Here is a 21,292-nt window from a genome sequence, read left to right on the forward strand (position 1 = left end):
ATCAGAAACATCAGGGAGAGTTTTGCAACTCTTAGGGAGTGACGTGTGAAAAACAAACAGCTCTGAGACTCCCTGCTGGAAGCACCTGGTGGATGAGAGCGTCTGCACAGGCATGATCCCAGTCAGAGCGTCTCTGTGTTACTAGTAAGAGAGTGGAATATTTAAGAAATACACAGAGGAGAGATGGCCAAAGTGCGGATTTGGAACTTTCTAACGTTTTTTTTTTTTTTTTTTTTTAGTCAGGGGATAGTTATTACTGTTTGGGAGAGCAGCTCTCAGCTCCACTCAGAGAGCAGCAGGTCCTTCACTGGCTTTGGCCACAGATCACTCTCTCTGCCAGACACAGAGAAGACACAAGATGCACAGAAAATGAAGACTTTGCTTCAGATGTAAAATAATGATAATAATAATAATAATAATAATAATAATAATAATAATAATAATAATAATAATAATAATAATATTCCAGCAATGGAATATTATTATTATTATGAACACCAGGACTCTAGATTCTCCCCATGGTCCTAAAGCCCGTTTCTATTGTTTTGCCATTGTAGAGACTGTGGTGGACAGAAAAAGTTTTTTGAGTGGAACAAATTAATTTATGTAAAATTTTACTGTGACTCCTGATGATTTTGTAAATAGTTGTGCAAAAGCGTCTAAAATTTTCCTACATTTTAGTGCAAATAGTGGTATATAACTGTGCTGACTGCTAAATTTACACATTATTTTATGACATAAACCATTTATATTTGCATTCTAAGTTCTGAAAAGGATTCTTTACACATGTTTATGGTGTCCACACTAAAAAAAAAATCTAACTTTTTCCTACTCGGACTTTGTATTTTTTCTGCAATTTTAGGTCAACTGTATTCATACGTTACATCAAAAATGTATAAATAATTGTAGAATCACACAGATGAGGTTGTGCTGAAAACAAGACACCAAGTAAAGCAAGATTTAAGGTGAAATATAAAGGTAAAATCAGAATTAGTCAAAAATGGGCCTCAGTCATATTGTCCCCCCAGATTCCTAAGGGTTAAAACAAAGATAAGTCATTATAGTTATATTTAAATTTTACTTTATTTACTGTGGAAAAATTACAGGGAGCTATTTATTTAAGCTTTTATTCAACTTTATAAGAGATGCTTCTGAGCCTAGGAAATCCATGCACTTCTGGAGCTATTATTTTGTATTTGTTTGATTAAATAAACATGCTTTAGGCATTTAAACGAAGTTCAGTGTTTGCATTATTCAAAATTTTTCACGCCGATTTTTACACTTTAACTGCAAATGAATATCGGCTCCAAATATCGGTTATTGGCCTCCTCTAACTACTAATAATCGGTATCGGTCCTGAAAAACCCATATCGGTCGATCTCTAGCCGTGAATTCTACTGTTGATTTTTTATGATATGATTTCACTAAACGTTTAAGTGATCTCCGATCACTATCATCCAAGAGTTTGTTCCGACAACATTTCTTCCTCAAGATGATGGTTCACCACTGTCCATCCCAGTTTTAATAATGGACGGTTCTTGACCTGATTTTAGTAGTTTCAGAAATATCCTTAGTTGTTTTCTTTGCTTGATGCAGGCCACTAATTTGACCTTTCTGAGACAGATCAACACCCTTTCCATGACCACAAGATATGTCTCCTGACACAGTTGTTGAAGAAATGTGAAACTACTCACTGCATCAGCTTGAGTTAAATAAGTTGTTGCCAGCTGAAACATATTCATCACTGCAGTAATTATCCAAAAGGAAGGCTCTTACCTATTTGCTTAGTTCAATCCAGGTGGCAACTTTTTTTTGGACAGGCAGTGTATAATTAGATAAGATAAAGATAAAGTTCTTTATTTCTCCCCACTCCAGGGGAAATTTACATTGTTACAGCAGCTTTATTTACAATATATACAAGGGTGAAAAAATTTTTTAACAGAAAAAATAAAAATAAAAATAAAGTTTAAAAGTGCAGAGATGTGCAGTGCAAGAATGTCAGTGCAAATTTTATGGTTTGGGGTGATAATGATGAGTCAGTTTATGTTAACATCAGCCAGTGATGCTGATGTTGTAAAGTCTTATAGCAGATGGGATGAAGGACCTGCGATAGCGCTCTTTCTTGCAGGGTGGATGTCTCAGTCTGCTGCTGAAGGAGCTGCTTAAAGACCCCACAGTGTCATGCAGTGGGTGAGAGGGATTGTCCATGATGGATGTGAGCTTTGACAACATCCTCCTCTCACCCACCTCCTCTATGGAGTCCAGGGAACAGTCCAGGACAGAACCAGCCCTCCTGACCAGTCTGTTTAGTCTCTTTCTGTCCCTTTCAGTGCTCCCTGCTCCCCAGCAGACCACTGCATAGAAAATAGCAGACGCTACCACAGAGTCGTAGAATGTCCTAAGCAGAGTCCTGCACACTCCAAAGGACCTCAGTCTCCTCAGCAGGTGGAGACGACTTTGGCCCTTCTTGTACAGGACCTCTGTATTGTGTGTCCAGTCCAGTTTATTATTGAGGTGAACACCCAGGTATTTGTATGTGTCCACCATGTCAATGTCCAAACCCTGGATGTTCACCGGTGCAGTCCGGGGTGTCCTCCTCCTGCGGAAGTCCACGATCATCTCCTTCGTCTTACTGGCGTTGAGCTGCAGATGGTTTCGCTCACACCAGTCCACAAAGTCAGAGATGACCATCCTGTACTCCCGCTCGTCCCCTTCAGATACGCACCCAACAATGGCTGTATCATCGGAGAACTTCTGGAGGTGACAGCTCCCAGAGTTGTAGTGGAAGTCCGATGTGTACAGGGTGAAGAGAAAGGGGGAGAGCACTGTCCCCTGTGGGGCCCCCATGCTGCTGACTACCACATCAGACACACAGTCCTGAAGCCTCACGTACTGTGGTCTGTTGGTGAGGTAGTCGATGGTCCAAGCAGCCAGGTGACAGTCTACTCCCGCTCCTTCAAGCTTCACCCTAAGCAGAGAAGGCTGGATGGTGTTGAAAGCACTGGAGAAGTCAAAGAACATGACCCTCACAGTGCTGCTGGGTTTCTCCAGGTGAGTCAGTGATCTGTGCAGCAGGTAGACGACTGCATCATCCACTCCAATGTTCGGTTGGTAGGCGAACTGCAGTGGATCCAGATACTGGCTCACCTGGGGACGGAGGTTCTTGAGGACGATCCTCTCCATGGTCTTCATCAGGTGAGAAGTGAGGGCCACAGGTCTGAAGTGGTTAGGCTCCCTGGGGTTCCTGGTCTTAGAGACAGGAACCAGGCAGGAAGTCTTCCATAACAGAGGAACCCTCTCCAGACTCAGGCTCAGGTTAAAGATGTGCAGCAGCACCTGACAGAGCTGGTCTGCACAGTCTCTAAGGAGTCTGGAGCTGATTCCATCAGGACCTGCAGCTTTCCTGGTTTTGATCTTTTAAAGCTCACTTCTCACCTGATCAGCTGTTATGGAGAGGCAGGGGGTGGTGGAGGAGGGTGGCAGGAGGAGGGGTGATGGTGGTGGTGGGGGGTGAGACGAGGAGGGGTGATGGGGCTGTATGTGGAGTCCGGAGGTGGTAGAAGACGGGGATGGGAGGAGGGGTGCTGTTGGTGGTGTTGGTGGTAGAGAGCTGAGGTGTGAAGAAGGAGCTGGCTGGTCGGTGCTTTGATGAGAGGGGGGAGGAGTGGGAGCAGAGTCGAATCTGTTAAAGAACAGATTCAGCTCATTGGCCCACTCCTGGTCTCCTGCTGCAGCTCCCCTCTCATGGCCTCTGCTGTAACCAGAGACGGATCTCAGGTCTCTCCAGACCTCCCTTGTGTTATTGTCCTGCAGGTGAGATTCCATCTTGGTCCTGTAGCTGGCCTTGTCCGCCTTGATCTTCTTCTTTATCTCCTTCTGCACCCTCCTCAGCTCCTCTTTGTCCCCAGATCCAAAGACCCTCCTCTTCTCCTTCAGCAGGGCCTTCAGTTCCAGGGACACCCAGGGTTTGCTGTTAGAGAAACACCGTACTTTCCTGGTCGGTACGATGTTCTCTGCACAGAAGTTGATATAGTCCGTAACAGTGTCTGTCAGTGCATCAATGTCCTCCCCGTGTGGACCACACAGCACATCCCAGTCTGTGGTCTCAAAGCAGTCCTGCAGCGCCTCAGTGGCCTCGTCAGACCACTTCTTCACATACCTGGTGGTGGGGGGTTGTTTCTTCACCATAGGTATGTAAATGGGCTGCAGTCTCACCAGGTTGTGATCTGATCGGCCCAGCGGGGGGAGGGGTGAGGAGCTGTATGCATCCTTGATGTTTGCATACAGCAGGTCCAGGGTTTTACTGTCTCTGGTATGGCAGGTCACATACTGGGTGAACGTGGGGAGAGTGGCAGAGAGCGATGTATGGTTAAAGTCTCCTGAGATGATAATAAGAGACTGAGAGTGAGATGTTTGCAGCTGGGACACTACACTGTGGATGAGTTCACAGGCTGCAGCCGCATCAGCCGAGGGAGGGATGTACACAGTAATGGCTATTACATGTTAATACTCCCGGGGCAGATAGAACGGACGCAGACTGACCGCCAGTAATTCTACATCCTTAGTGCAGAGCTGCTCTTTAACGCTAATGTGTCCAGCATTACACCATCTCTCATTCACATACATCGCGAGGCCCCCTCCCTTTCTCTTACCACTCTCCCTCGCGTTCCGGTCCGCTCTGACCAGATGGAATCTGTCCAGAGTTAAAAGTGAGTCCGGAGTGGGTTCGTTCAGCCATGACTCCGTGAACATCATGAGGCTGCTCTCCCTATACTCCCACTGCAGCCTGGTCAGCGCCGTCAGTTCTTCCATCTTATTCGGGAGAGACCTCACATTCCCCATAATCACAGACGGAACGGACGGCTTGTAGCGTCTCCTCTTCTCCCGACGCTTCAGTCCTGCCTGGCATCCTCTCCTCCTTCTGCGGAGCTCAGCTGGGATGTCTGGTCTCTCCCACGACGGCGGCCTGGCCTGGCTCAGCGCCAACAGCTGTTCCCGACTGTAAACAATGGAGCCATGGCTGAACGGGTCACCAGATGCGGATTTAAAAAGTTCCGAAAACAGTAGTAAACAAAGTAGGGAAAACGCTATTTGCACATCCATGTCTGTCCCGTACAAAAGCGTCACCCTACTTGCTGAAAAGAAAAACTTAAAAAGAGAAGAAAACTACAAAAATAACTAAACAGACCTAAAGTTAACCGGAGCTGCTGTAACTAGCTGCCGCTGGCACGGCGCCATCTTGAAAAAAAAAAAAAAATAGGAACATAATAGGACTTAATGATTAAACTGGTCTAAAGTGAACTCAGTAAAGGATCTTTTCTTCGAGTTGAGACAGTGGTGTGATTTCATATACGCCAATATGTAGAAAAAATGGTTTTCATATAGCAAAAACTAAATTACCTAAAGGTAAATCAAAATTTGTTTCGTCAAATGCTCTTAATCAAATTTATTACAATAGAAAACAGGCAGCAGAGACAACAAAAAACAACAGACACGTGCCATCAGTAAATGCTGTCTTTCACTGCAACACATTGCATCACAAAAGGCTCAGCACACAAAATAATATTCAGGCCTAAAGCTAAAATTTCAAATTGTAATGTGAATCGCAACCAGACGTTTTCCTCTGAGCTGAGAGAGAAAGCAAGAGTTTGAGGGAACCCCCCAGTCTGTTCGACTTTCTCTATTTTCAGACACTTTTCACTTTGCTGAGATTTACATTTTAATGGGTTCGACCTTGGGTCAATACCACAGGTACTGAAAAATTCACATTATTACTGAAATTAGCATAATTTCCATCATGCTTAAAAGTTGCAGGGGACAAAGCCAATCCATCTCCTTTTAAAGATAAAACCTTAAAAGTGCATAGAGGAAGTCAAATATTACAATTTTAAATTCTAACATGGGATCAGACAAATGTGAGCTGTGTGTGTTTGACTGGTTTTAAACAATCCCATGACTAACTTCAGAGATGCCATATTAATAGTTTTAGTGCCACTTGACATCTTTCATGCTTACTGTGGAAACACAATATGATTCTGTTCACGTTAATTCACATAAGCCATAGTGTATCCGCAGATTATGGGTCATATCAACAGCCCAAGAGAGCTCAGGCATAGAACTATTTTTTCTCATCTTGACAAAGGAATGATACTGTGATCTCAAGATAACCGCTTTCCTCAAAGTTGGAAAGTGAAGTAGCTAGTATGAAATGATAGGATGGTTTTTGATTTCCATTTCACAACACTTTCCTCTGATCATGGTATAATCACGTATATTCTTTTTGTGCTTCTCATATCCAGATGTCTTTCCCAATGTCCTCTCCTGCCTTGTGTATGAGGTTGGCTACATTGGTTTCCTTAGATCTGCTGACACTACTTACCGAGTCTGTGAACTTTCCGACGAGGCTGGGCAGCCGCAGCCATTCTCAAAAGGTGAAATTAAGGCCAATCGTCTCTCTCAGCTAAATCACAAATCTACAGCAATCCACAGGAAGGAGTTAGTAGTACAGAGTTAGATTGTAGACGTGCATGAATCAACAATGAATTACACAGTAAGGTGATGATGATCATGAACAACATGCAAGAAATGAAGATGCACTGTATTTGCTTTACAATGAAATTCTAATCCTTGAGAGAATGGATATGATGACTTACATTACCATAGCAATGTACAGTATACAACTGAAGTGAGCACGCCCCTGTGCAATGTCATTTTTATGTAAATTTATTCAAAATTGTATCACCTTACAGTAAATGCATTACCTCTAAATTGAACAGCAGAGCTTTTACTCTCATGTAAAATTAACAGTCTACACTGACCATATTAAAAATAAAGGCTACGCAGTAGGAACTCAATGCAGCAAAAGTTAGTACACCTGTCATTACTGAGATTCAAATTTTAAATTTTTTTAACACTATATATATCCACTTTTGTGTTTGATGACATAATCAAGACACCTTGGCATGTAGGATACTTCTTAAGAGGCTATTTTTTGCAGCTGCTCTTTGCTGGAGGGATTGTGTTGTTCTGCCTTTCTCTTTAAAATACCCACAGCACTCCAGATGCAACAGCAGTCTAAGAGGAACAGCAAACCTCTTCGTGATAGCCTTAGCCTTGCACTGTTAGCAAGATAAGTTCCAACTACAAACCTTATAAACCTGGATGACTGAAAATCGACCAAGACACTTGCAGACACATTCAAGTGAATTATTAGGGTCTTTTCAGTGTAACAGGCACACTCAGCATGCTAGCAGAAGATCGTGATGTTTTATAAACCTTGAAGCAGTGTCTGCTACATCACCAGGGCTGCTCTTTAAATGTGTGCTCTGTCTCTCTGTGTGAACAATAGCTTTCAGTGATTGACTGTTATTCACCACATGCAACCAAATGGATAGAGCTGTGGATGGAGACTACTTGAGACCCCACAGTGAGTGCTAAGAGAGAGCAGGTTGAATTGGAGCTCAAGTAGCACATATAATTGTCTTTTTAGTAGGGCTGTCAAAATTAACACGTTAACGCAGATTAATCCATCATCATGGTTAATCTCATTAAAATTTTTAATGCAATTAATGCATCTGCATCGCAAAATGATTCAAAATCCCTGAAACATCTCTGGCTACACATTTCGGGCAGTTTGTCCAAGAAGACTTGCCGTGGCGCATGCGCAAATGGGCGCAGTACCAAGCACCTCCAAATGGAAGACAGTGAACAGTAGAGATCGACCGATATGGGTTTTTCAGGACCGATACCGATTATTAGTAGTTAGAGGAGGCCGATAACCGATATTTGGAGCCGATATTCATTTGCAGTAAAAGTGTAAAAATTAGCGTGAAAAAAATTGAATGCAAACACTGAACTTCGTTTAAATGCCTAAAGCATGTTTATTTAATCAAACAAACAGAAAATAATAGCTCCAGAAGTGCATGGATTTCCTACACTCAGAAGCATCTCTTATAAAGTTGAATAAAAGCTTAAATAAATACCTCCCTGAAATTTTTCCGCAGTAAATAAAGTAAAATTTAAATATAACTATAATGACTTATCTTTGCTTTAACCCTTAGGAATCTGGGGGGACAATTTGACTGAGGTCCATTTTTGACCTGTACCTTTATATTTCACCTTAAAAATTGTTGATCTTGCTTTGCTTGGTGTCCTTTTTTCAGCACAACCTCACCTATATGATTCTACAATTATTTATACATTTTTGATATAATGTATGAACACACTTGACCTAAAATTGCTGAAAAAATACAAAGTCTGAGTAGGAAAAAGTTAGATTTTTTTTTTTACTGTGGACACCATAAACATGTGTAAAGAATCCTTTTCAGAACTTAGAATGCAAATATAAATTGTTTATGTCATAAAATAATGTGCAAATTCAGCAGTCAACACAGTTATATACCACTATTTGCACTAAAATGCAGGAAATTTTTAGGCACTTTGGCACAACTATTTACAAAATCATCAGGAGTCACAATAAAATTTTACATAAATGAATTTGTGCCACTCCAAAAAAACTTTTTCTGTCCACCACAGTCTCTACAATGGCAAAAACAATAGGAAAGGGGCTTTATGGCTCAGTGGGTAGAGTGGCCGTCTTGTAACTGGAGGGTTGCCAGTTTGATCCTGGCCTGGAGAGCTCATGTTGAGGGCTCCCTGAGCAAGACACTAAACCCCTAACTGCTCCTGATGGGTTGTGGTTAATGCCTTGCATGGTAGCTTCCACCATATATGTGTGTGAATGGGTGAATGTGATGTATAATGTAAAGCGCTTTGGGTATCGTTTCAGGTATAGTAAAGCACTATATAAATACAGACCATTTGCCATTTAGGACCATGTGGAGAATCTGGAGTCCTGGTGTTCTCCATTGCTAGAATAAGTTTATTATTATTATTATTTTAAATAAAATGATAGAAAGTTCCAAATCCGCACTTTGGCCATCTCTCCTCTGTGTATTTCTTAAATATTCCACTCTCTTACTAGTAACACAGAGACGCTCTGACTGGGATCATGCCTGTGCAGACGCTCTCATCCCCCAGGTGCTTCCAGCAGGGAGTCTCAGAGCTGTTTGTTTTTCACACGTCACTCCCTAAGAGTTGCAAAACTCTCCCTGATGTTTCTGATTGTTTTTGTGTCGGCTACAGAAGGCTTCAAAGAATCTCCCGTTTAGCCGTTCACCATACAATGACGCACGAAATGCGCTCGTCTAAAGTTCGCTCAAAAGTACAGCGTTTATTATTGATCATAACTCTGGTTTTACTTGGTCGATCAACACGATTCAAAAAGTGGTAGAAAGTTCAAAATACGCACTTTTGACACACGTTTAAAGGGAGACTCCTCGACGCTTCATCTTCCTGCTTCGTTCGATTACGCAGAGGATTAAGTAATTCACAGACATGTCGGGAGCTAATACCAGTTAGCAGAGCTGCCGCTAATGTTTACTCCGCTCTTACATTATTCTGCTGCTCACTGTAACGTTAGTAGTAGTTGTGAGATCTAGAGCACTGGGATGTTTATTACAATTTCGGAAGAGTTTTCTGCATTTACCTTCGACACGTGTTTTCTCTCTGGAGCTTCTCACACGAGAAGACTTTCCCTCTCTGCTGTGTGTGTGTGAGGACAGCTACTGCTTCAGAGGCTCTGCCACTGAAGCTTAACCAATCAGAGCGCGGGGTGGATAGTGCTGGAGACAGAAAGCAGGAGAGAGAGACGCAGCTGCATCTGAGCCAAAATAACTCAGGTTTAAATTGATTTCTTCATATCGGTCCGTCGGATTAAAAAAAGGCCGATGCCGATATACGTCAAATGTCCAAATATCGGCACCGATAATCGGCCCGACCGATAATCGGTCGATCTCTAGTGAACAGTAGGGCTGATAAAATCGGCCGATTATGGCCCTTTTCAAAATAATCGGCCGGGGTTTTGCCGGTTAAACGCCGATATTTTCTTAATTTCTCATAAAACAATAAATGCTGTTAAGTGTCGGAGTCGCACAGAATGATGTCCTTGTGCCATTTAAGCTACAGCCAGGCAACATTACAGGAGTGGGCTGAGCTGACAGGCAAGTTCAAAACGACGCTGTGAAATTAACACTGACTGAACATGTCTCCCATTTCAGTTAAGAGAAAAATTAAAAAATAATTAACTTCACTGTCTGTCTTCAGCAACTGTCGTGATGTCATATCACTCTTAGTTTTATTTGTCAGAAAATACTATAATGTGACACAGGCTGTAACAGGAACTCACTGTGTGTTGTTATGGAGGAGCATTAGTGTTGGACTATTTGTGACCATTATATATTTAAAATGCAACTCTGTCAAGATGACATGTTTTGACATGAGTCCGGACTTCATGGCAAAGAAAATAATGGAGTAAAGACAATGTGATTTAACATTAAAGGGCATCAGAGGGCTGCAGAAATAATGTTTTGCCAGTAACTTCACTCATTATGTTGCTTATATACAGCATATATATACAACCTGACTCTAATTTGCAGCAACAAGAAGTACAAGACAAGATGTATTTCATAACTTATTTATAGATTGACTCTTTTTTAAGACTATGCAATTTCCCAGAGGTTTAATGCTTTGTTGCATGTTTTTGTACCTGAAAATTCCTCTGTTGTAAAGTTTAAAAAAAAATACTCAAGGACATAGCATTATAAAACAGTACAATGTTCTGTCTGTAATTCATATCTTTTTTGTTGTAAGTGTTAAGGGACCAAAAAAGAAGTTATTTTATTCATTATGTATTTTTTAAACTAATCAGTCGATTAATCAGTTATCAGAATTTTTTTCTGCCAAATATTGGAATTGGTATCGGCCTCAAAAAATCCATATCGGTTGGGGCCTACTAAACAGGGCGTTGGCCCTCTCAGTGGGAAATTTGAATACAAAAAAACCCCAAAGAAGGAACAGTCGACAGACATACAGTAATATGCACACTCTGCAGGAAGGAGTTTTCAATGAAGAACTTCCGGTTTAAAGTACCACATTAATGTGAAGCATGCGTTAGTCAGGCATTTTAACATGAATCTTTAAAGGTGTTCAATAAACACCTTAAGTGTTAAGTATATTCTCTTCTTTCCTGAGTGTGTTTGCGCATGCAAAATGAAAAGGGATTAATTTAGATTAAAAATGAATTAGATTTAATCGAAATTAATCCACAGCAACCCTGTAATTAATCTAATTAAAACATTTAATTGTTTGACAGCACTACTTTTTAGCAATAATCAGTCAATAAAAATAATGATACCAACAATCTAAAACCCCCAAATATCAGCATCAATAATCCTTTGGGGGCTGAACAGTGGATTGGTGGTTAGCACTGTTGCCTTGCAGCTAGAAGATCACCGGTTTGCATCCCGGCCTGGGCCTGGGATCTTTCTGCATGGAGTCTGCATGTTCTCCCTGTAAAGTGTGGGTTTTCTCCGGGTACTCCGTCTTCCTCCCGCAGTCCAAAAACATGCTCAGGTTAATTGGTGATTCTAAACTGTCCGTAAGTGTGAATGTAATTGTGACTTTTTGTCTCTATATTTAGCCCTGTGATAGACTGGTGACTTGTCCAGGGTTTCCCCTGCCTTCACCCTAAGTCAGATGCGACCCTAACATGGATTAAGCGATGGATCGATAATGTATTGATAGATGGATAATCATTTGGGCCCATAACTGGTCGATCCCTGTTATAAAATGACCTTCGCAAAGTGAGCTGTCACAGAAACTGGAATTTCCATTGGAAACCCCAAGACTGAAGCACTTGCCCATCTGTTTTTCTGAGCAAAATTACACAGGTAGCACACTGTCTGTGATGTTATTTTACGAAAATGATTGCTACAACTATATTTTGACTGATTTTTTTGTTGGTCAAGGATCTTCCTCTTCCATCTTCATGAAGTCTTCCAATCAAATTTTTTGTTTCTCTGGCAATTCTTTCCCATGTGAAGCCATGGTGCAGGAATGTAGATAGACACGATGGATTGATCCAAAACTGAGAACTTTCTAGTGTTTACAGCTAATTTTTAAAACCATGTCCACGCAGTTAGGCTGATTGGAACTCACACCTGTACTAAAATTTGTTTCAGTGATCACAGGATTTCTAAAGAGATGAACAGACTGCTCAGGAGGGCCGGTTCTCTCCTGGACTGCTCCCTGGACTCCATGGAGGAGATGGGTGAGAGGAGGATGTTAGCCGAGCTCACATCCATCCCTCTCACACATTGCATATGACTGTGGGGGCTTTAAGCAGCTCCTTTAGCAGCAGACTGAGACATCCACCCTGCAAGAAGGAGTGCTATCGCAGGTCCTTCATTCCATCTGCTGTAAGACTGTACAACATCAGCAACACTGGCTGATGTTTACATAAACCAGACCTATATCATATCATCAGCATCATCTCAAACCATAATAAAATTTACACAGCAATTTTTGCACTTTTACACTTATATTGTTGTTGTCTACAGTGTGTCAGTACTGTTTCTATTCATTTTCATTTTTCATCCTTGTACATATTATACATATTACTATTAATATCATATACATATGTTTATTGCTGCTGTAAAAATGCTGTTGCTGTAATAATGTGAATTTTGCCTGGTGTGGGGAGCAATAAAGGATTATCTTATATTAACTTGTCTGTCAGTGATTAGAGGTGCATTCCCTTTGTTGTTTTAAGTTCCTACTTTGGGACTCTGTACTCTGTTTTTCAACTTTGAAAGAATGCAGGTATTATGAGGCAATACTATTTTTAACCACTTCACATTTAAGCAATATTGCAGAGGGAAGTACTCACCTCTATCGCATGCTGAAATTAGAAAAAAAAGACTTTAGCAGAATAACTAGTTCAGTGCTTGACTGATGATTGCACTTAACATTCAGCTTTGAATGATATGATTTCATAATGCTGGGCTGCTGTGTTAACACTGCTGCCAAATGAAAACTAATGCACCTTACGAGATTTTTAATTAACAGAAAAGACATGATATTTAAGTTCAGAATAAGTCTTAATTCCAGCCTTTTTGCAAGATGACAATAACACACAGCAGCTTTGGAAAAGTTTTTTTTTGTTTGTTTGTTTTTATCTTGACAGTGTTCAACATCCTTCAAAGTTTTATGCAGGGTTTAATTTCTCTTAGTGAAAGTCTGTCAACTTTCATTGGCCCACACAGGCCGTGTGGAAAACACTACATCCGAATAATACAACACAGTACACTTAACCGTGGGTGAGATGCAGTAGAGACCTAGTCAGAAGCTCCTAAATATAGCCCGAGTACTGCACATTTACACCTCTGACCTTTCATGCTTGTACCTTCAGTGAAGTGAACAGAGGAAATGAGCAGCTCAAGCTACATGGAAGTCCGTGTTCACAGGCTTCACAAACACAAGCCCCTGCTCAACAAAAACAATCGGGCGTGTCACACTGAATGAGATCATGCAAAGCAAGAAGTCAGACCTGATCTCTTTGATCGGGCTTTGAATTCCAGGAGTTTCCAGCCGACATCTGCGAGGCTCGCCATGTTTACACAGCGTCAGAATAACAAGAAAGGTAAAGGGTTTCCAGCGTCTTACTTCAAAATAAAACAGCAAAGCGCCCCTGAGTCGTCAGGAAGAACATTTAAAAAAAATGTTGCCGTGGTCTTTTAGTAAATAAATTATTCCAATTTTAGCAACTCTTGATTTTAACCCGATTATCATTGAGATATTGCATTTTTCATGATTTATCCACTCGTTTTTTTTTTTCTCAGTTCAAAGCATTTATTCTGAAGGAATGCTTCCGTTTGTACTGGTTGATTGCATGCTAACTTCTTTACTTGAACTGAACCGTCAACTACCCGGTATCACGACACTGACGTAAAATAGGAAATTTAAATATTGTATTGTTTATTCTAATTTCAAAACGTTAGTTTCACTTGTTTCAAATCGTATAAAAATATCAGAGCAGGTGTCTAAAGTAAATATCGGCAATTAATAAAAAATCTGTCGTTTACTCGAAAGAAGCGGACATTTCTTCCTGCTGTAAAGCAATGCGCCGTATTGCGGTTGGTTGTTGTGAGGAGCTGAACTGACAGAAGGATGTGGATATTTAACTTTTATTCTCTGGCGTTTTTGTCACTGTTTTTGGGACAATATAACACATTTGCCCTTCAGGATGTAACCACCGACCTTTTCGGTGCTGCAAACTATGGGGTGGTGGCAGCCTTTGGGGATTTTAACTCGGATAAACAGACAGACATCTTCATTATCAGAGAACGTATGTTACACCTTCAATACTTGCAATTGTGTCGTGTTAGCTAGTCACCCGACGATACAAACTATATAGAATGTCTTAAAAAATATGTTATATTAAGATTTAATTTAGCACATTAAATTAGATAACAGCGTGGCTTTGCCTATACAACGTGTCTAACGTATGGTTCCATGTTTATAAATGCTCTCGTTGGTTCCTTGGATTTTTACGTATAGTGTTGAAAAGTCTTTACCTTACCTTTTAATTAAATTTGGGGTAAATTGGTTTAGAATGCAATGTTGAAGGTTTTATACCTCAACATTTAAATTAGATACCTACATTTGTAGTAAATACATTAGACAAAAGAATTGAGAAAATCCTTGTGCAACAATATTTAAATGTCATATGACTAAAATTGTATCACCTCACGGTGATTGCATTACTTCTAAGTGAAACAACAGAGTACTTTTTATTTTCCCAAAACAAAAAACACAAAACTAACAAACAAACACAAAAAAAAACAGTTCTGATACAACAGTTTGGATTTGTTGTAACAAAACATATACACCCCACAGTATGAATTTAATGCAAGTACACTGTGCACAGTACAGTATTAATGAGATTCAAATCTTGTATTTTTTCAGTTCTGCATATGTTGCTATTCATCAGAGACTATTTTTCATGTACTCTTTACTGGACGGATTGTGTTGCTCTATCTTTCTCTTTAAAATATCACAAAGGTACTCTGTTGGATTCGGACTGAGATTATAGTTTTTACTTTCTTAAAAACGATGGTGTGAAGTTTGGCAGTGTGCTTTGGATTGTTGTCATGCTGGAATGCTACTCTTCTTCGAAGCCTATGCAAACTGGGAGTCATCTTTTCAGCCAGCATTTTTGGAATATTCTGGGTCTTCTATGGTGCCATCCATAATGTCAACCCCCCTAGCACTTTTTGCTCTCATGCAGCTTCATATCCCCTCATCCTCTGTGCTTCACTGTTGGGACTATGCAATCGCTGTAGTAGTCCTGATCCAGTTCTCCCCAACTTACAGTTAGATCCCAGCTGAGCTGAACAATTTATCTTGACCATTATCTGACCAAAGAATGTGTTCCAATCATCATCAATCTTCCAATTTTCATCTTGCAGTTTAGTGCCTGGATGCAGTTTCTTTTATTTTATTTTATTTATTTATTTATTTATTTTTGTTTTGTTTTGTTTTTTTGCTTGTTTTATACCTCCTGATGCTGCTACAACTGTTTCCCCTCATTTTAAGTTGGTCACTGATATTTTCTGTATCCTTTTCCACCTTTGTGAAGTCGCACGATCAAATTTGTGAATGTGGATCCATGATGCAGCCAGATATACACAGCCTATATGTTCGAAACTGAGAACGTTCTGGTGTTCACAAGCCATTTTATGACCATGTTCATACAGTTAGCCTGACTGGAAATGACAGGGATACTCAGTTTTGTTTTAGTGATTAATTTTGTTTCAGGTTTTCGTAATTTGTGGGTCAGTAATCACAGATACGTTCATTTTGCTGCATTGACTTTCTACTTTGGAACCTTTACTTTAGTGTTGTATTTCCTAAGTAGCTGTTTTTGATCATCCATCCATCCATTATCTATACACCGCTCAATCCTCATTATAGTCAGGGGGTTGCTGGAGCCTATCCCAGCTGACTTGGGGTAAAGGCAGGGGGCACCCTGGACAGGCCACCAGCCTGTTGCAGGGGTACATATACAGACAATCAATCACACTCGCACTCACACTTATGGGCAATTTAGAATAATCAATTAACCTCAGCACGTATTTGGACTGTGAGAGGAAGCCGGAGTACCCGGAGATCATCATAGGTTAAATCATAAGTTAAAATATTCTATTTGTAAACTTAGAAGTAAAGCAATTATTAAGAGGTGATGCAATTTTGAATCATTTGGCATTTAAGTGATATTCTACAAGGGTGTACACACCTCTGTTGTATACTGTGTAATACTGTAGCGTCTTAACCTTAGTATTTAAATTAGCTAGGTGAATTTGTATTATGGGTCATTACATGTTTCATCAAGTGGTCCCCACCTGACCCCCTCAGATTTTTCAAAATTTTTACATACTTATAGAACATTATATATGATGGAAAAATCCAAAATTGCAAGGCTTAATTGTAAAGAGTTCCAAAGTTATGACCATGTGAAGTAGGTAGGGTATACCCTGAAATTGCGACCAAAATTAAGACTTGAAATTTTCGGCTATTTTCAGGCTTCTATAACTTCTGAACAAAAAGAGCTAGAGGTCTGAAATTTTCAGGATCATTTCATAGGAATCCATAGTCCTAAAAAATGTGAAAATATTTACTTAAAATTTATAATTGCATGTTACAGAGAATGACAAAGTTGAGATTTTATCCATCGCAAACTTCTCAAATGCTACTTTTGGCCACCTGTTACACAAAAACTAATCATCCTATTCATTAGAAATGTTATGTGCTGTATCTTGGCTACGTAGGGAATGGATCTCTGTAAAATAAAGGTCCAGTGTTATGTTATGTATGATATATGAACAGCTAAAAATCAAAAATATCTGTCTGACCTTCGGATTCAAAGGTCAATATCAGAATGTGGGATAGGTAGTATCACAAAATAAAAGACACCATGTGAAAGTACAGGAATTGCCCTAAATTTTGACACCAAGCACAACTTGCTTCTATAAATCCTTCTATGTTAAATGTTCAAATTAAATATGCATGTTTTCACCCCATATTTTAGCCATATATAACAGAAAATTTAGTGATTTTCAAGTGTTCAAATGTATGTATTGCAGAGGAAAGAAGATATTATTAAGTACTTACAAATTTATACATCAACTGTTGTTAGAGTGAATGACCTTGTGTCTGAAGAAACTGTGGCAGATTTGTTGCAGCAAGTTATAGAAGCCTGAAAGTAGCCGAAAATTTCAAGTCTTAATTTTGGTCGCAATTTCAGGGTATACCCTGCCTACTTCACATGGTCATAACTTTGGAACTCTTTACAATTAAGCCTTGAAATTTTGGATTTTTCCATCATATATAATGTTCTATAAGTATGTAAAAATTCAGAAAAATCTGAGAGGGTCAGGTGGGAAATTTTCTTAAAATCTGTTGATTTCATACGGAATGACCCTTACATATATATATATATATATATATATATATATATATATATATATATATATATATATATATATATATATATATATATATATATATATATATATATATATGTATATATAAGGGTCATTCCGTATGAAATCAACAGATTTTAAGAAAAAAAAAAAATATATATATACACACACACACACACACACACACACACACACACACACACACACACACACATATATATACTGTTGTAGGGCTTTAACCTTAGTATTTAAACTTTATCGTAAACTTGTAATATTAATATTGTTACTCTAGTGGAAAGCGACATCTGTAGTTTTAAATGTTTAAATAAATAACTGTGCCTTGATCTGATTTAACTTTGCTTTATCTGTTTGAAAACTACTGGAAGATAGACTTTTGGTAGAGTAGATATTCTGACTTGTGATAGCACCCGGGCAAAATAGAGGTGTAACTGAAAACATTTAGTTCCATTAAATATTCTTGTTAGTTGTTCCAGTGAGTTGTTATGCATCAAACCAGAACTTTCTATAAGTAAAATACAGTCATCATTGATTTCATTGAATACACTGTTGCCTTTCTGCTATGACAACTCAAAATGTCTGCTATGAATAAGATTTGCTGCTGTGGGAAGTAAATTAAGTTTAATTAATATGGACATCGATGTGGTATTCTTACTGTTTCAGAGTCTGAAGTGGTGATATTCTTGGCTGATTCAAAATCCCCTTACTTCAAGCCGAAAATTAACATCAGTAAGCACGTTTTTCCAAGGTAAATATGTTACTTTCAGTGCTATATTTATTTGTTTTAATATTTCAGTTGATATGTTATATGTGATGTGTCCGGATTTTTCTTAAACACATCAGAACTGAGCAGGTGACTCATGTTTCAGGGTTATGTTTACTCTGTGGGAGGGAATGTTCAAAACACCATCCTTCTGTTTTCTCCTGTTTCAGCAACACCGTCGTCACCAGTGTGGTTCCTGGAGATTATGATGGAGACTCTCAGATGGATGTCCTTATTACAGCTCAGATCAACTCCAAGAGCGAAACTGTTTTTGTCTTCTGGGGGAACAACCAGACATTAGGTACAGCTCTAACATTGAATAGTTGCTAAATGTGTGGAAGCAAGTAAGCACTTGTGGAGTGATTGGGGTCACTCTATGTTGTCGGTTATACATTTTTCATTGCCTCACACTGTGACAGTGAAAACATTGTTAATGTGAATTCCACAAACATTTTTTCCTGCCATGACAAGGCAGACTGTTGTGAAAAATCAGATTTTTACTACATAGCCAGATTTCTTAAAGTGAAAGAAACTGTGACCTTCATTTGGTAAACATGTGAGTCAAATTCAAGAGGCATATGTTGTGCTGAAGTGTCATTACAACAAGAGCACATTGACACTTTTGGATAGGACACTCTGATAGATGGGCCAATTTAAACCTGATGTATAGTTCTCTCAAAATTTAATTTGATTTGAAATAACTTGTAAATTTCCTTCACAGAGGACTGTGTTATAGTAGGGGAAAGTGTAGGTTCAAATAATAAACTAAATGAAGATTGTTTTCGTTTTGAGTGCTAACACTGTTTATGTAGAGTCACTATCACATTACCATGGCGTACGGGAACACTCCAACAGAACAGAGACATTGTTAATGATAATCGTCATAGCTGTGTTTTTCATTCCATGTGCTGTCCTCATTCAGTTCAGAACAATCAACATTAACCAGATTCCTGTGAAATGACTGTTCAGTGTTTAATATTGATAACATAATGTGGTGTACAGTCACATATGATTTAATCCTTTAACACAGTGGTCAATAGCTTAAATGGGGCTTAGAACAACATCACAGGGATATTGGTGTATTTGCACTGTTCCTAATAAAGAGCTACACCAATCAGCCACAACATTAAAACATCTGCCTAATATTGTGTAGCTGAAACATCAAGGCATGAGCTCTACAGACCTCTGAAGGTGTTCTGTGGTACCATGCGTGTCTAAGCCATAGACGTTCTAAGGTCGATGGGTGGGATGGATGGGTGTTATTGGATGGATAGAACTTATTTTTTCAGCACATCCTTCAGCTCCTTGATCGGATTACAGTCTGGGGAGTTTGAAGGCCAAGTCAACACGTTGAAGTCATGCTCTTCAAACTATTCCGGAACAAGGTCACCTTCTTCCATTGTGCCATGGTCCAGTTCTAACTGTCATGTGCCCATTGTATGTACACATGATATGTGCTCGGTGGTGGACGGGTCAGTATAGCATTCTGCAACAACCTCATACACAACAACCGGTGATGCCAAGTGGCATCTGACACCTTTCTATCATAGCAGCATTTAGGTTTTCAGCAATTTGTGCCACGGTAGTTTTGTGATATCATACCACAATGGCCATATGCCCTCATGGTTCAGTGAGTCTTTGGTCCGCATGACACTTTCACCATTTCACCGCTTGTCCTTTAAACACTTTTAGGAGGTAGTAATTGCTGCCTATTGGGAACACCCCAAACAACCTGCCACTTTGGAGATCCTCTGACCCAGTAGTCTAGCCATCACAATTTGGCCCTTGTCACAGTCACTGAAACCCTCGAGCATTAACTGTTCACTCATTGCTGAATCTGTCTCAGCCCTTGACAAGTGCCATTGTAACAGGATAATCAATGTTATTCACTTTGCCTGTCAGTGGTTTACATGTTGTGGCTAATAATCTAAAATAACTAAGTAGAAACTCATCAGCCGGGGTTGTAAAATTTCTGTTTATGTAGCCATATTTAAAAGGACAGTAAAAAACAAAAACAAAAAAAAATCATAACCTTTGCTTGATTTTTTATTTATTTTTTGCTTCATCTGAATATTTCAACTTTTTTTCATTGCTATTGACATTGGAGCCAAGTGAATTCCGTTTAGCCTGATTTGACAGTTCTGCTAATTCTTTGTACTGATAATTACTCAGGGCCTTTTGACTCTGTTTATTTTGTGCAGATATGGATGGGTGGCTCAAGCTGAACAAGACCTTTTTAGATCAGCCTCTTGTTATGGAGTAAGTATCAGTTTAAATGGTGTTTGTGACTTCTGCTTTGGATATTTTACATATGAAACTGGTCTTTGAAAAAGCAACGTGCCATATATTTAGTTTTGCTACATTTGTAACACTTAAAAATGTATTATTTATTTTATATCAAAGCATGTGTATGAATTAGATTTTTACTTTTGTATATGCCCTCTTTAATAATATTGTAGTGTAATTAAATGTATCCTGATATTGCCAATTTACTTGGTAAACTTGTGCAGTAGAATGATATTTCATCCCATATTCTCAGCACTTTATTTGTGAAAAATAATATGGAAAACACCAGAATCTTTTTTGTTACAATGTGGCCAATGCATTTTATATTTGCTTTTGCATGACTTTGTTAAGAATGCAAATAAAACACTCAGTCCAGCAGTCAAATACACAAGTAGCTGATATCAATGAAAAACATCTCTCTACAGTTTCAATGGAGACATGATCCCAGATATTTTCGGAGTTACCAACCCACCCTTCACTGAAGTCTGTTATCTCACGAACAGGTAATGTAACTGTCTCCAAACTCACTAGCAGTTTCTTCTTTCTAAAGCTAAACTTTCTCAAACATGGAACTTTTAAGTCCCCCTGTTGCCTGACAGTTTTTCTTCCCTTTAGGATTGCAGTGTGGAAGAATGCACTGAGTTCAGCTGTCAGCATGCGCATCCCTCACTCTAACACTTTCATTGACCTCAACAAGGACTTCACTGCTGGTGAGTCAGTCATGTTTAAACAATGCCTAACCATGAGAACAAATGTAAAATGGCTTGGGTTTTTTAAGAGCACAAAGAAATACTTTTCTGGGAAGCTGTGCTCAACACCACATATTATTCTTATACACAGTATT

General features: G+C 39.4%; 2 protein-coding genes across 5 annotated transcripts in view; one reads left to right on the plus strand and one right to left on the minus strand.

Annotated features, from left to right (window-relative positions):
- phkb (phosphorylase kinase, beta) overlaps window positions 1–13,561 on the minus strand; it is a 227,019-nt gene extending 213,458 nt beyond the window's left edge. For 2 of the 3 annotated variants that reach the window (XM_023265994.3, XM_055012134.1), the window contains exon 1: window positions 13,448–13,561. In XM_023265994.3, the coding sequence (XP_023121762.1) occupies window positions 13,448–13,511 (64 nt within the window). In that variant the 5' untranslated portion in view covers window positions 13,512–13,561. Of the gene's footprint in view, window positions 1–6,379; window positions 6,474–13,447 lie in introns of all 3 variants that reach the window. The other variant, XM_023265996.3, reaches the window with a different exon arrangement.
- Window positions 13,562–14,026: 465 nt separating this feature from the next.
- The window catches only part of itfg1 (integrin alpha FG-GAP repeat containing 1), a 258,075-nt gene continuing 250,809 nt past the window's right edge, over window positions 14,027–21,292 (plus strand). For both annotated transcript variants that reach the window (XM_035946300.2, XM_023265997.3), the window contains exons 1-6: window positions 14,027–14,245; window positions 18,063–18,147; window positions 18,333–18,463; window positions 20,364–20,421; window positions 20,874–20,951; window positions 21,064–21,158. In XM_035946300.2, coding sequence (XP_035802193.1) covers window positions 14,068–14,245; window positions 18,063–18,147; window positions 18,333–18,463; window positions 20,364–20,421; window positions 20,874–20,951; window positions 21,064–21,158 — 625 coding nt within the window. In that variant the 5' untranslated portion in view covers window positions 14,027–14,067. The remainder of the gene's footprint in view (window positions 14,246–18,062; window positions 18,148–18,332; window positions 18,464–20,363; window positions 20,422–20,873; window positions 20,952–21,063; window positions 21,159–21,292) is intronic.

This window comes from Amphiprion ocellaris, chromosome 1 (assembly GCF_022539595.1).
Source record: "Amphiprion ocellaris isolate individual 3 ecotype Okinawa chromosome 1, ASM2253959v1, whole genome shotgun sequence".
NCBI lineage: Eukaryota > Metazoa > Chordata > Actinopteri > Pomacentridae > Amphiprion > Amphiprion ocellaris.